The sequence below is a fragment of the Oryctolagus cuniculus genome, chromosome X (genome assembly GCF_051225735.1).
Source record: "Oryctolagus cuniculus isolate XC-2025 breed Fujian yellow rabbit chromosome X, ASM5122573v1, whole genome shotgun sequence".
In the NCBI taxonomy this organism is placed as follows: Eukaryota; Metazoa; Chordata; class Mammalia; order Lagomorpha; family Leporidae; genus Oryctolagus; species Oryctolagus cuniculus.
In genome coordinates, this window is record NC_142888.1 from 20,816,644 (window position 1) to 20,832,301 (window position 15,658).

A 15,658-nucleotide genomic window follows, 5' to 3' on the forward strand; every position below is an offset into this window, starting at 1 on the left:
GCTTTTAGCAACTTGCTAAGATTTATTCATTTACTTGAAAGGCAGAGTGACAGAGAGAGAGAGAGAGAGACACACACACACACACACGCACACACACATGCACACACACACAAAGAGATCATACACCTGCAAGTTCACTCCCCAAATGGCCTCAACAGCTGGAGCTGGGCCAGGACAAAGCTAGTTGTCCAGAACTGAATCTGAGTTTCCCACAGGGGTGGGGGTAGGGGCACCCAAGTACTTGGGACATCCCCCACTGCCTTCTGAGGTGCTTTAGCAAGTGCTGGATCACAAGTGCAGCAGGTAGGATGCAAACTGGCACTCTGATACAGGATACCAGCATTGCAAGCGGCAGCCTTCACAACTCTCTAATTATTGTATATAAATATGAATTTTAAAGTATTGGCTTTGTTTACCTGAAAATACAAGTGAATATCCACCCATTTAAAAACTGTCTTAAAAATAATTCATTGCTTGGGGCCGGCGCAGTGGTACAGAGTTTTAAAGCCCAGCCTGCAGCGCTGGCATCCCATTTGGGCGCCAGTTCAAGTCCTGGCTGCTCCACTTCTGATCCAGCTCTCTGCTGTGGTCTGGGAAAGCAGTGGAGGATGGCCCAAGTGCTTGGGCCCCTGTACCCGCATGGGAGACCTGGAAGAAGCTCCTGGCTCCTGGCTTCAGATCAGCTCAGCTCTGGCTGCTGCAGCCATCTGGGGAGTAAACCAGTGGATGGAAGACCTCTCTCTGGTTCTACCTCTCTCTGTAACTCTTTCAAATAAATAAAATAAATTTAAAAAATAGATTACTTTTCCCAATAAAGCTCTTTCCTATAGCTGAATAAGCTTAAAATGCCACACAACTATTTCCACTTCCAACCCAAAACGAAACAGGAATTAGTTTTGATCACCTTCTCTGTTAAATATCCTCAAGGAATAGCTAAAACGTGTTTGTTAGCATTTTGTACATAGACTAAGAAAAAAATGAGCAAACTTTCCTTTTATTAATGGTAAGATAATAAATATTTGTAGCTTTGTGGGTCATGCTCTGTTGTACATAGTTAAATCTGTCATGTATTGTGAAAACATATGTAAGCAATATATAAAATGACTATGTCCCAATAAAACTATCTGCAAAAACAAGTGGGCTGGTATTGACCCTGAGCTATGCTGCTGATAGCTGGTCTATACCTTATACACACTGTCAAATGTTAAACATCTTTTTCCAAGATAAAAGCCTCTAAAATAATAAAAAAAAAAATCACACAATGAAGTCAATTTGATAAGCAACACAGGAGTGCAAAGTGATCCTTATCAAATACAGTAACAGAAAAGTGCAAAAAATTCTCATCTCACATAACACTGAGTTTCCTCAAAATAGTAATATTTTATTTTATATGGAAAACCAATAAAATGCAATAGAAGTCACCAAGAGAATAACAGTTATTAAAAGGGACTAGAACTTAATTAGGAAAGAAATTTCTTGTAGCACAGGAAATACTTCCAAGAAGTAGATGAATACAACCAATTCTAGATTTTATCTAAATATCCTTTTATGTTTAGTCACTCAGTTGTGGCTAATGAGAAAGATATGCTAGACATAAAATTGACAAGGAGAGTCGTCAGCATCACCACTCTAGTGATATTGCTACACCCTTCCCTTTGGTTCACAACCAGAGATGTGCCTGCCCAAACAGAAAAAAATATATATTTTCTGAGATGAGAAACTAGGCCACAGCTACCACTATCCTGGTCATAAACTGGGACTCTGACTGCAGTCTTGACACCACATAATTGGTGGACAGTAGCATGTTTTAGTTTTGTCACATCCCTTTGGAATGATTCACTCAGGCTGGCTGCCCCAGAACAAAGCTTGGAATCGCTGACCAGTTGAATTAGGGAGCCAAAAAGTGGTTAGACATGGCTACGATAGTCAAAGAGACCAAGAATGTTTTTCAATGTTCAGCCTGTGCATTTTGGGACTGAGAACAGGGCTTGTGGCATAGTATCTCTCTTAATAAGCAACTAGAATCCATCGTCCAAGTAGAGCCAGCCTGAGCGGTAAGCCAAAGTTAGGGACCACATAGGCTGGCTGGCTACTATTTCCCTTTCTCTTACTGAACAAGACTACAATATGAGAAATAATAAAAGCAAGAAAAAATGTCTAAATGCCTACTAATGGCCATTAAAACAAGCTGGGATTCAAGTTTACACAGATATTTGCTTAACACTCAAAATTCATTATCAGATTTAGTAAGAATTATAAAGTGTTTTGTTTCATACTACAGGATTTGGGCTATTATAATAAATGATGAGAAAACTTGTTTCCACCCTAACAATTTTTCCATTGAAAGGTTTGCTAACCCATATTCAGTGTTTGTAAAACAAACTGAAATGTGACAAAAGTCTCAATTTTCAGCCCCATTTCTTCAAAAAAGTTACATATTTTAAGTTCTCCTGATCAGCTAATTTCTGTATCAATCTTAGTTCCTCAATTACGGCACTCACAGCATTTAGTGAGATGCAATGTTAAGAGCCCTTAGAGATTTATTACTCTGCATTAGTTTCCCACATTCCTATAAATGATGTACTGATATGTAGCAGAGCAGTGAATATAAACCAGCCCTGCAGAACACCAATGGCCATGATGCTGTTGTACAAATCCCAATGCTCTGCATAATGAAAATTGGCCATTGTTCAATGCTAGGCCAGTCTACTAGAAACTTTAGTTTCAAAGATTTGAAAGAACAGGTGATAATCAGTTTTGAAAAAATAATGTACATCCTTGGTCCATAAGCTGGTGAGGAATCAAAGGGGCTGGGACGCATGTTTTGGATCTAGAAACTTAATTGAGGCTGTCATTTTAAGCAAAATTGAAACAGTGACACACTGGAGACACTGAAACTGCTCCCAGGGAAACAAAGGCTCAAATAATTTTGTACTTTTCTATTAATGTTTTCATTAACAGAACAAAAAAAGTAGAGAAAATTTTAAAACATGAGGAAAACATATGCACGGAATATTTTCCTCTATAGTTACAGTCCCTGTATTCTAATATCAAGTCCAACATAACACAGGAACTAAGTTTGAGTTCTCTTTCAACGTATTTTTATTAGCTAACAACAGAATTTCCAATGTCTATAAATGCATTAATAGTCTGCAGAACTGTGCTGACTTACTTTGGCAGTACAAAACATGAGGCTGGTCTGAAATTGCAATTGCATTATGAAAATTCTTTGGACTACATAACTGCCCAATTGGAGAATTCTCATTCCCTTAGGGAATTCACAATTAAAATTAAATTCCAATTTTCATAAAAGGAAAAATTTTAATGAGGATAGTTTTCCACACATTTGAGACAAGGTCAATGTGCCACATCAGTCCCTAAAGCTTTCCTCCTCTACTCACTCATTTCCCCCCCCTTTTTTTTTAAGATTTATTTATTTTACTTGAAAGTCACAGTTACCCAGAGAAAGAAGGAGAGGCGGGGGGGAGGGAGAGAGGGAGAGAGGGAGAGAGGGAGAGAGGGAGAGAGAGAAAGAGAGAGAGAAAGAGAGAGAAAGAGAGAGAGAGAGAAAGAGAGAGAGAAAGAGAGAGAGAAAGAGAGAGAAAGAGAGAGAGAGAGAGAAAGAGAGAGAAAGAGAGAGAGAGAGAGAGAAAGAGAAGGAGAAAGAGAAAAAGAGAGAGGTCTTCCATCCGCTGGTTCACTCCCCAGATGGCCACAACGGCTGGAGCTGCAAAGATCCGAAGCCAGGAGCTTCTTCCGGGTCTCTCATGTGGGTGCAGGGGCCTAAGGACTTGGGCCATCTTCTACTGCTTTCCCAGGCCATAGCAGAGAGCTGGATTGGAAGAGGAGCCGTAGCAGCCATTTGGCAGGTGAACCAACGGAAGGAAGACCTTTCTCTCTCTCTCTCTCTCTCTCTGTCCAATTCTGCCTGGCAAAAAATTAAAATAAAATAAAATAAAATAAAGTTGTCAGACAGGCACTTGCATTTTCATCTTTGAACCACCTCCCAAAGGAAACTAAACTGATCTAACTACAATTAAAATAATTTACTAAACATCTTAAAATAGATTGCTTTAAACCTATCTTGACATTGGTCTTAAGTTATCCACAAATTTTCCCCAATTCATCTAAAAAAGGTGGATCTTTTCACTAATTTTCAGGAAATATCTTCTAAGTATTTTTATTCATTTATAGGACATATTAATAGCAAAACATTTCAATTTAATTAAATTCTTCGGTGACAACTTAGAAAGCTAGTTCAGTATTGACAATCTTATTCTATCACCAGGAACTGGAAAATCTTAGGATAGCTAGCTTTTTAAGGGAAAAAAGCTCAGCTAGAGAATAATATTTGAAACTTAGATTTCCCAAGTTATCCATGTCTTTATTGAAGACCATGGTTTTTTCCCAACTGGTTCACTTTGTCAGGAATTATGGTATTTAACTATATTCATCAAATATGACTTAACAGTTTAAGATTAATGTTAATATAGTTCTGAGTTTCGATGGAAAGGCCATATCCTCACATATGAAGAATTAATCAAAATAGTACTGCTGTTTTGTGTAAAAGGAAAGTAACTATAGACTTTATACCCTGCCTACCTCCGGATGTATCAAATGATATACTTAACTTTAAAAAGTTAGTCTGCATTTGGCAAATGAAGTGGAAAACTAAAACCATTATTGAGGCAGTTTAAACTTTGTTTTCTTGGCTAAGTTGCATTCTGACCTAGATTGGCCAGTGTTAATTTTCCACTACTCCATGATGCAGACCCAAACAAAAGCAGCCAAAAGAATTCAGATACTAGTTTCAGTAATGAAAATGATCGCTTGCTTTTTTAAACAATGGACATCCAAACTTTTTATATGCAAACAAATATTTAAGGCAAACACTATTTGTCTTTTAAAAAACAGACATCATGTGCACTGTGCTTTACAAAGTAGATTATTCTAAAAGCAGCTACTTTAGATACCCATGTTAATCAAGATGGGAACAAAATGATTTAAGTCTTAAGCTTTAGTTCCATTCACAGCAAACCATGGCACACCCTATATAAATGACCTTGGGTTAACCATGCAAAAATAAAGGATGCAATAATTCTACTGATCAAAGTGCATGTTGATTTTCTCAAAATATGGAAAATCCTGATTGTCCAAAAGTACCAGATGAACTACTAGGTTTCAACACACAATTTTGTTTAAGGCCTTATTGAATTGTTTTGTGATGATGTTAGAATATACATACTTTTTTTCCCTTAATAAATCTAGGGGGGTTTTAGTTGTTTCACAGAATTGTTAGGAAATTCAGTAGAAATATAATTTATAGTCTATCATTAAAATGTGGTGTTTTCCCCCTAATAAAGTCATCATACAGAATGCTTACTAAAGATCCTTGCTATTAAAGCATGTTTTGGTATTTAGACAAAAAGAAAACTGTCATCTTTAATGACTGCTGTTTCTTACCATGTGCTATATTGGAAAGCTTTCACTAGCACTTAATGCTAAACTAATATTACCTAATGGGTACTGATATTTCATAATGGTAATTTTTAAAATGCTTACTTATTTGAAAGGCATAATGAGAGACACAGAGTTTGAGATCTTCCATCTTCCACCAGCTAGTTCACTTCCCAAAGGACAAAGCTAGGTATTTAATCTGCGTCTCTCAGGCGGGGACCCAAGTACTTGAGGTATCATCTGCTGCCCCACCCCCCAGGCTGCATTAACAGAAAGCTGGATTGGAAGAAGTATAGCCAGGACTCTCATCAGTACTCTGATATGGAATACAGGCATCCCAACCAACAGCTTAACTTGCTGTGCCACCATGCCCGTTCTCAGTAGTCTTTTTTTTTTATTTTTTGACAGGCAGAGTGGAAAGTGAGAGAGAGAGACAGAGAGAAAGGTCTTCCTTTTGCTGTTGGTTCACCCTCCAATGGCCGCTGCGGCCGCCGCACGCTGGCCTGCGCACCGCACTGATCCGGCAGGAGCCAGGTGCTTCTCCTGGTCTCCCATGGGGTGAAGGGCCCAAACACTTGGGCCATCCTCCACTGCACTCCTGGGCTATAGCAGAGAGCTGGCCTGGAAGAGGGGCAACCGGGACAGAATCCGGCGCCCTGACAGGGTCTAGAACCCGGTGTGCCGGCACCGCAGGCGGAGGATTAGCCTATTGAGTCGTGGCGCTGGCCAGTAGTAATTTCTAATCATGGATTTCTGTAAAGTTGTGATAAGTATAGCATATTGAATATTGTTTCTTTTCCACTTTGGAAAAAAATGCAGGTTATCATTTAGAAAACTTGGTTATTTGTACAGGCAGGAAGAAATACCACACTAGAAAATGAGTGGGTGACCTTCCTCTAAGCAACCAAAGTTTTTTGCAATGGCTTTAGAGCAGCTGATAATAATCAACGAATAGAAGGAAGACAGCCAGCCAGCCACCCACGATAAGAACCACTATAATCCAAAAATTGTACCTATGAAACTTACATTTATTAAATAAAAGCTTTCTCTCTAAAAAAAAAAAATTACCTTACTAAATATGGATGATAAAACTGGCAAGATAGAGCTCCTGACAGCTCCTTCTAATAATCTTCTGCAGAAATGGAGCTTCTACTTCCTCTTGTACAGCATTTTGTACATTCAATTAATTCATTTAAAAGATACCACTGGGGCTGGTGCTGTGGTGCAGTAGGTTAATCATCCATCCACAGCGCTGGCATCCCATATGGGCGTCGGTTCGAGTCCCAGCTGCTTCTCTTCCAATCCAGCTCTCTGCTGTGGCCTGGGAAAGCAGTGGAGGGTGGCCCAAGTGCTTGGACCCCTGCACCCACGTGGGAGACCAGGAAGAAGCTCTTGGCTCCTGGTTTCAGATTGCCCCAGCTCCGGCAGTTGCAACCATCTGGGGAGTGAAACAGCGGATGGAAGACCTCTCGTCTCTTTCTCTCGCTGTCTGTAACTCTACTTCTCAAATAAATAAAATCTTTAAAAAAATAAAAAATACCACTTATTTCATCCATTCCCTTACTTTCACCATCTAGTATAGTGTCTGATGTGCAGACTAACTGGCTGACTATCCGAGGATAAAGTCTATACCCTGCTAGGAAATCAGTGAATATACTTCAATGGAGTTAACTCATTGGGTACATGTGAGAAGACACAGACAGAAGAAGTCACTTTGCTTTTAGGTCACTTACTAGTGCTAGGAAGACTCCATGTTTCATTCACAAAGCACTATGGCAATATTTTGGTGAATGATTGATTTAAGGATCTTAAAATCTTCTCAGATGAATACTTGAGTTTTTATGGATGTCTCTTTTCACATACAGTGAATATAAGGGTACTTCAAAAAGTTCATGGAAAACAAAATCCAAAGATAAGTTTATTTTGGTGTAAAATACACTGAAATCCTTGCAAACTTTTTTCATAATATGAATTTCCACAAACCTTATGAAGAGTCCTCAACTTATGTGATTCAAGGGTCCAACTTCTATTTTTTAAAATATCTTTTTGCCTAGTGAACATATAGTTTGAACAGATAGTATCAGTATCTGTGATATTATCTTGAAACATGGCTTATTAAACTATTGTTTTAAATCTCTCAACAGTTAATAAGCTGATAGAGATGAAAATAAGCCAGATATTTATTTCCTTGTTCCTTGGGAAACCATGGATATCTCATTGTTGTATGTGTATTTCTTTAATGGGAGTCTTTGATACTAAAGGCAAGATTAGATTATAAAACTGATATTCCCCTGAGTGTCCCCAAGTCCCACATAAACGTAGGAATAGAAAGGTTAAGGAAATGTGTCCTTCTCTAATTTTCAAGGGAGCTGATCCAACAATTGGAAAAGATTGCTATGATTTTCCTGTCAGTGGCTCTGACATTTGAGGTTGAAATTCTGCTTAAAAAAGTTTTTTTGGTAAATTATTTTATTTAATAAAGCCAGAATGGTGTAAGTTGTCAAATGAAAATTTTATTCATTCAATCAATTTAAAAAACTTAGATGGCTGACTTCCACATACTTGTGGAATTATTTTTCAATTTACAGCTAAGGCATTGTTTTACAGTACATAATGGAGCAACTTAAAAGCAAAAGAAGTATTTTTAAGGGCTAGCCTTGAGAAAAATATGAACTTGATGATAAAAACATCTAAAATCTAATTTACTTATCAATAATATATGATTCTATTTATAAGTATATGACTGTATGTGTGTATTTCTCTATTTATGGACAGGTTAGGTCCTTGAGTTCATTTTACCACAAATCCAAAGTGATCCCATCACTGAATGTATGTGTTGGTTGAGGGTAATTTTTTGTTCTAGCCATAAATTGATTTATGCAATCAATTTAAAGTCTTTAAGTACAGAAGCTATGTGGTTACCTTTGTTCTTGAGAGGCAATAACGAAGGCATATTTGCAGCTAAACTCACAGACTGTATGCTCTAAACATAGCTCAATAGTATCTCCTATCCCTGATCCCCTTCCACAGTGACCTTGCCACTAGCTCCATCAAGAGATGGAGTCTGGGGCAGGCATTTGACTCAAGAGGTTAAGAAGCTGCTTGGGACACTCGCATCCCATATCGGAGTGACTGGTTTTGAATCACTGCTCTGTTTCTGATTCAGCTTCCTGCTAATGTGCAACCTAGGATGTTGCAGGTGACAGCTCAAGTAATTTATCCATGCCACCTACATGAGATACTCATATGAAGTTCCAGGTTCCTGGTTTGAGCCTGGCCCACCCCTGTCTGTTATGTCCATTTAGGGAGGGGGCCAACAACAGAGGATCAATCAATCTCTCTCTCTCCCTCTCAAATAAATAAAAGTAAACAGAAAACTTTTATAAAGAGAAGTGGAGTCCAATCTTGTCCCCCTGTATCTGAGCAGCCTATATGGCTCCTCTGTAACCAATAAAATGCTCTGGAATAGTGGTGGGATTTCTAAGGTTAAATCTGAGAGACTCTGGGGTTCTCTTAAGAATCTCTATGTCTGTGAAACCACTCATCCTGAAACAAGTCCACCAATTCTGAGACCTTCAGGCTAGGAAGGCCATATCATGTTAGATGTTTCAGTAAAAGTCCCAGCTTCCCAGTCATTCCCACCTAGGGGCCAAAGCCATGAGGGAAATCATCTAGAAAAGTATCCTGTACTTATAGATGTTCCAGTCCCTAGCCATTACAGTTATCTTCAACTGTGGCTCCAGGCATCCTGGAGCAGAGCCACCCATCCTGGTTATGCCCTATCAGAATTCCTGACCCATAGAATTCATGAGCATAATACAATGCTGCTTATCTTAAACCATGAAACTTTGGTGTAGTTAGTTCTCCAGCATTAGTAACTGGAACATATCTCTCCCATTGATTTATTGAGATTGTGGTAAAGCTAAATAATTTCCAATCTCCTCAATATTATCCAGTGATAGCATTAGCTAATTGGCAAGTTTATTGTGACTTTGGAAATAATTGAGGCATCCGGCCTGTAATAGTACTGAATAAAAGGTAGCTGTCGGATAACAGCTTTGTGATCATGATCTACCAAGAATCTTGTTAAATGCTAGGTATTATAAATGTAAATTTAAATTGTAAGTTAACATCATACATTACTAGGCAATGCAAAGAAATTTTACAATTTAAGGGAAAAAAGTTCCCAATTACTGAAAACAATAGAACTTTGGGTTTTTCTGAATATGTAACATAGAAGAAAGAATACAATGCTTAATTTATTTAACCTATATGGCAAGCCATTTAAAGATGTTAAGTAAATTTCATAAGGTCATATGAGTGGGAAGTGGTCAAGTTCAACTCAATTACAATCCAAAGTCTCCCCTATTCTCTACAATACTACTCTGTCCTACTACAGGATTACGTTGTGATTTAGCACAGTTCATATAGGAATTTGCTTCGGTATTTAGGTACTATATTACAGAGATTTATTATGAAACATCACTTATTATGAAACATCACTTTCATTAATGTTTCTAGTAGCACTGGCCATATCTATGGTCTCTCTAAGCGGCCTTTCTTCTAAGCAGACACTTGAAAGAAATTCCTGAAATGTATTTCTGACAGTAGGTAAAATCTATTGCTTGAGATATGCTTTTGTTTGTTTTGAAATGTTTTATTAAGGACCAGGCTTTTCATGTACCCATCACACCACTTAGCTGCTAAAGACTGATGAAGTGGCTCCCTGAGGATTATAATCCTTCTATGAACCTGAGCGAAAGAGGAATTATATCTGTCCACAAACTATAAAGTAAATATGGTAGACTTGAAAATCTTAAAGATAGTAGAAGAAAATCATCATGAAGATCTTGAAATAAGTTGTACTTGGTCTTCTGTGGTTTATTCACTAAGAAAGTTTTGGTGCCAACTCATAGCCCACTAACTTTCTACCTGTGTATGCTGTGTACTTTTTTTTAAACCTATGTTCTTTCCAAGTAAGCCAGAAAAGAGTATATAACTGCAGTGGCTTCCAGGCTTGCTGAACTATTTGTAAACATGCATCAATATCAACTTCTCTTAAGCAACGAACTGAGCTTTCCCTAGGACAAATCACAAAGCGAAGTTTCCCAATGGACTTGTTTCTTAATTAAGGTATAGATTAAAAAATATGCTCAGATGATACTGTATCTGATTTTTTTTAAGGTTTGTCAATGTTCACAGTTTTGTTTACCTTGAACTACCACCTAATATAGCTTCTTTTAAATATCTATTAAAGTGGATTTTCACCTGAAAGTTTTAAAAATCAGTCATCTAAAAAGCACTCTTAAAATCTCTATCTGGAAATAATAATATTCAGTTGTTATTAGCATACAGTACTGTGCCATTTCAAAAGCATCAATGACTCATGTTACAAATGTAGCTATTTATAGGGAAAGTATATGAATGATGTTAACAACATTCTTTGAAAAAGGTGGTGTTTGATCAAGTATTTTGTGGCTGCAAAGATGAATTAATGTACTTGTTGTATTTCCAAATTATTGTCAGTAGAATGTGTTCATTTTGCTATCTGTATGTCCTTGCTTTTTGCTGAGTCAATAATAAGATTTACAGATAATAAAAAGCAATCTTCTTTATATGTAATAGTTAAATATATATAAATTTTAAAGAAGAAATGTAAAAATCACTATTTAGGTTATATAGCACATTTAGGGCATCATCATTCTATACACAAGTGAGCCATCCTATTTTTACTAAGCATTCTCATGTAAATGCTATGGCTGTGAAACCCTGATCAACTATATTCTACAAAAAAAAAAAAATGTGACTAAGCAGGCGTCTAAAACATTACTACTATTTTGTAAAAGACCGGAGATTTATTAAAAAGCTACCCAAAATAGTACTGGGGGAAATCGGTACTAGAAACAAATTTTGTTGCCAGCAAGCATGTGAAGACTGCATATTGTAAACTTCCTAACAAGCACAGTTTTTGTTTGTTTGTTTCCACAGTTGTCAATTAGCTGTTTTCTCATTTGTCTTTTGTGAAAAGAGACAAACTTGTGACCAGTGTCTGGACTCTTCCCATACAGTAAATTGGGACACCATAGAGAAGCATTGCGGCTGACTGACAACCGGATTACTGGTTCCTACTAGAAGTGCTGATGCAATCTTCAATACACCCGGCATGGTTCTGCCTTCGCTTAAAATCATAAAACGGGTTATAAGCAGCCAACGATGCATATTTGGTACCAGAATTAAAATACAAGTTTAAAAATAATGGCTTGGGGAAAAGTTTCAGTGGAAACTGGGCCTAAGTAGGACACACTGCCATCAATAGCAACATTACTGAAATTTCCCTTCTGTAAATACAAGCTTGCCTCTTCACAGCAGTTTTAATTCTAATTAAGACAAAGGTTTTTAATTAAGCCCTGAAGATCCTGGTGAAGGGCCTTCAGTAAAACTGTCCTCAATGATTTCTCCCTGGGTAATTCATTTCGAGAGACAATGAAGTGCATCTCTTAAAATCTTCACAAAAGACATTCCCTTCCTCGTTTTCTGCTACTCCATACAGCAAACAGATGGAAAAAAGCTAGCTGCCTGCCCTTTGGAACAAGCAAGAAAAGCATTGCTGGTTTCGATTCAGGCGTTCCCCCTTCCTTTCAAAACACTATTGGACAGAAGCTTCAATTCCACATAACAGTTTAAGCAAGTCTATTTTGCAAGGCGGGGATTCAGAGCAATTTTCCCTAGTTTCCCTTCCTTCGCAGAGCAAAAATGAACTGCTATCACATCATGAACGTCAAGAACTTGTTCCAGACAGCCTTTCAGAAATCTCTATTGTTTATCCATTTGCTTACTCACTCTACTTTTTCTGGGCTGCAAACTAATTTTTAAGCAAAATATTACTGGAGCTGATTTTCAGAAGTTCAAATAGAAATTCAAATAGAAATAGATGCTGGGGTGTGAATTTCAGCGAGGGGGCAGAATAAAGGGTGTGTGAGTGGGGGGGAGTGAACAGGAACTGTGCTGCCTTTGATTTTTGCTTTGCAGTCCTATTCCCACTGTATATGCATTAATCTTGTACCCCCCTATTTCTTTCCCGTGTAGGGGAAAAAGCTGAGAGAAACGGGTATGGAGGCAATTAAGGAAAGATTAGCAAACACTGCCATACTGCTTAACAAACTCTAGCTGGCTTCTCCCCATTCCCTACATTCCTGGCCAAGAGAAAAGGATACGGGGCTGAAAAGCAAATAGGAGTTGAAGCTGGTTTCTCTAACCTATTTGAAAAGTCTTTATGCAATCAGAGGGCTATTATTTCAGGAGACAGAAAGAAAGGGGCAAAAGATTCCTGTTGCTAAGGAGACCTGCTGAAGCTGGCATTCCTACATAAATTTCCATTTCTATTGAAGAGAGGGAAAGAAGGATATTTTCTACAAAGTTTATTTGGATCCCCTGGTTACTGAAGAAAGGCATTTTACTGACTTATTTTATCTTTAGTTGTAAACAACTAACCCTGAAAGAATGAAAAGACCTAAATGTTGACCTCCTGCTGCCAACCAGTCCCTTCCACAGTGAATTAATCAACAAAGATGAAATCCTTCAATGGGAATTTTGAGGGGATATCAAAGAAAAAAAAACCTTTTGTGAACACAAAATAAAATTTATAGAAGAAAGTTAGCCAAGTGAACTAATCCCTCTTATAACAAGAAACCAAAGACAAAGAAAAAAATCAGAGTTTTGTGGCTTTTCCTGCTATTTCAACTTTGCTGGAACTTGAAACGTTGCCAGTAAAGCTTTATAAATAGCCCTGGGGAGGACATGAAACTGTCACAAAGAAATTTAATGAGTTTTCCAGGTGTGTGTGTGTGTGTGTGTGTAGAAAATCACCATTCTCTGCGCTGACACTAGCAGCTTAAGAATCAAGATCAGAGAGAAAAGGGTTTGCAGCAAGAAATCGGAAGTTGGCAGATTTTTGGTAAGGACAAAACTAGGGCGCTGGGTAAGGTAACCGGAGGGTCAGAAAGGGAGTAAAGCCACAAAGCCCCCTTAGGGCTCAAAGTCCGGGGTCTACTTTCTTTTCTATTTCCCTCGCCAGCCCCATCCCTTCTATTTGGAGCTCTCTGCTGGTTGAATAAAGCACAACTTTCCAGGCATCTGCTCTTGGAGAAGAGAAAGAAAGGTTGCGATGAAAGAGCAGTTACTTAAGAGTGCAAAAGAAGGGCAAGTCACAACCAACGATGCTGTCACCAAAAAAGGAAAAAAATTAAGCCTCTCTCCCAACTCGCCAAATCCCTCAAACATTTAGGGAACTAAAACCCAAATCAGAACGCACTGGGGAAAGCCCAGCTGGGGTGGAGTAAAGCAGGCAGGAACGTGAGCTCTAAGGGGTAAACTCAGGCAAACGCCTCCTGGAGAGAGGAGGAACGGAGCGGGGAGGACCGAGCAGGGGACGCACGCGTCCTGGTGGAGTTGGGGCGGTTCTGCCCGGTCTATCTTACTAAAAAGCCCGACACCCGCGGCGTGGAAGGCGCAGCACTTCTGCACAACCACATGGCTCTGGCCTGCAAAGACAACAGTCGCCCGAAGTAGCATACGTGTTACTCCAGAGCGGGCGCAATGGCCACGGGAGCAGGCGGAGGGCGGGGGCCGGCGCCCCGGGGTGGGCGACCAGGAGCCCGCTCGGAGACCCGCAGGGCCGAGGCCGGGATGCGGGGTCCGCAGCAGGGCGGGGACCGGGAGCGCAGGGAGAGGCGGCGGCGGCCGTCCCGGCACAGGGCGCGGGGCTGCGCCGGGCGGGCGGCGGGGGTCGCGGCGCGCGGGGCCCTCACCGCTGCTGAGCGTGGACTCGCAGTGCCAGATGTCCAGGCTGGCGGGCTTCCGGCAGGACTCCCACAGGGACAGGTAGTACTGGTGGTCGGCCGTGACCCAGGCCGGGCTCAGCACGGCGCCCAGGTCCAGACACAGCGCCAGGAAGATGCACACCAGCCCGACCAGCTTCAGCGGGGTCAGCACCGACACGCGCACCTCCTCCATGCCGCTGCCCGCCGAAGCCATGCCCGGGCGCCGCTGCCGCCCGCCCCGCCGAAGACCAGGTCGCGGCCGCGTGCGGAGAGCCGGGAGCCGACCGCCCGAGGAGGGACGCGGGCGAGCCGCTGCGCAGCGCCGCGGGTCTGCCCAGGCGGCGGCCGGGTGCGGTCGTCGGCAGCCGCGGCGACGCCAATCCCGCCCCGGACCCTCCCGTCCGGCCCGCGCCGCGCTCTGCCAGCGCCCGCGCCCGCGCCCGCTCCGCCCCGGCGCGGCCCGGCTCGCTCCGCCCCGGCCCCTCCCCGGGCTGCGGGAGGCGGTGCCGGGCGGGAGGGGCGGGGTCGGGCTGCGCTCCCGGCGCCGAGGCTGGGGCCCGCCCCCGCCGCCCCGCCCCCCGCTGCCCTGCCCCGCGCGGAGCCGGGCGCGAGCGCTCCCCGCCTCTCCCCGCCTCTCCCCGCGGCCGGGGCCTGGCCGCCCTTCCCTGGCCGCGCTCGCTCCGGGGTCTCCTGGCCGCCCTTCCTTGGCCGCGCTCACTCCGGGGTCTCCTGGCCGCCCTTCTTTGGCCGCGCTCGCTCCGGGGCCCTGGCTGCCCCCTCCCCGTGACGTGGGCCCCCTTCCTTAGGGAGCAGGGGCAGGTGCCTTTCTAGACGGCGTCGCAGGTGGAGGCCGGGGTGCCTAGGCTTGGCTCCCAGAGCGAGGTGAGGTGCCCTCAGTCGCGTAACGCGCTCCTACCCCTGGGCACTTTCCCGTCCTGAGAGGAGAAAAGTGACGGACGGCACGCCGCCCCCTCCCCGTCCAGGACGGCCGCCCCCTCCCCGTCCCGGAACGGGCCCGGGAGCCCCTGTTTCGTGTCGCCTCGCTTCGCCCCGCGCTGCCGCCGCTGCGGAGCCCTGGGCGCGCCGGCCTCGGGCCCCCGCTGCAGGGCGCTTGCGGAGCGCCGGCGCCTGCGCGGGCTGAGCGTGCGCCCAGATGCCGGGCGGACCGTGTCTTCGCCGCCGCTCGGCGCCCTGCGGGCTGGCGGAGTCCTCGGTGCGCTGGGCTTCGCCCCGGGCCAAGCCGGACTCCAGCCTGGGCGCTGGGCCGTCCTTGGCCCCCGAAAGACCCGGCCCGGGCCCGCAGCGGGCAGGCGGCAAATCCCCGGTGCGTGGGAAACGAGTGGGGCTGTGAGGAGCGCCCTCGGGCCAGGCACGCGGCCCCG

The 15,658-nt window shown here is 42.7% G+C and overlaps 1 protein-coding gene across 1 annotated transcript in view; it reads right to left on the reverse strand.

Annotated features, from left to right (window-relative positions):
* The window catches only part of TMEM47 (transmembrane protein 47), a 32,898-nt gene extending 18,152 nt beyond the window's left edge, over window positions 1–14,746 (reverse strand). The window contains exon 1 of the mRNA XM_070067436.2: window positions 14,265–14,746. Coding sequence (XP_069923537.1) covers window positions 14,265–14,490 — 226 coding nt within the window. The 5' untranslated portion in view covers window positions 14,491–14,746. The remainder of the gene's footprint in view (window positions 1–14,264) is intronic.
* Window positions 14,747–15,658: the final 912 nt, after the last annotated feature.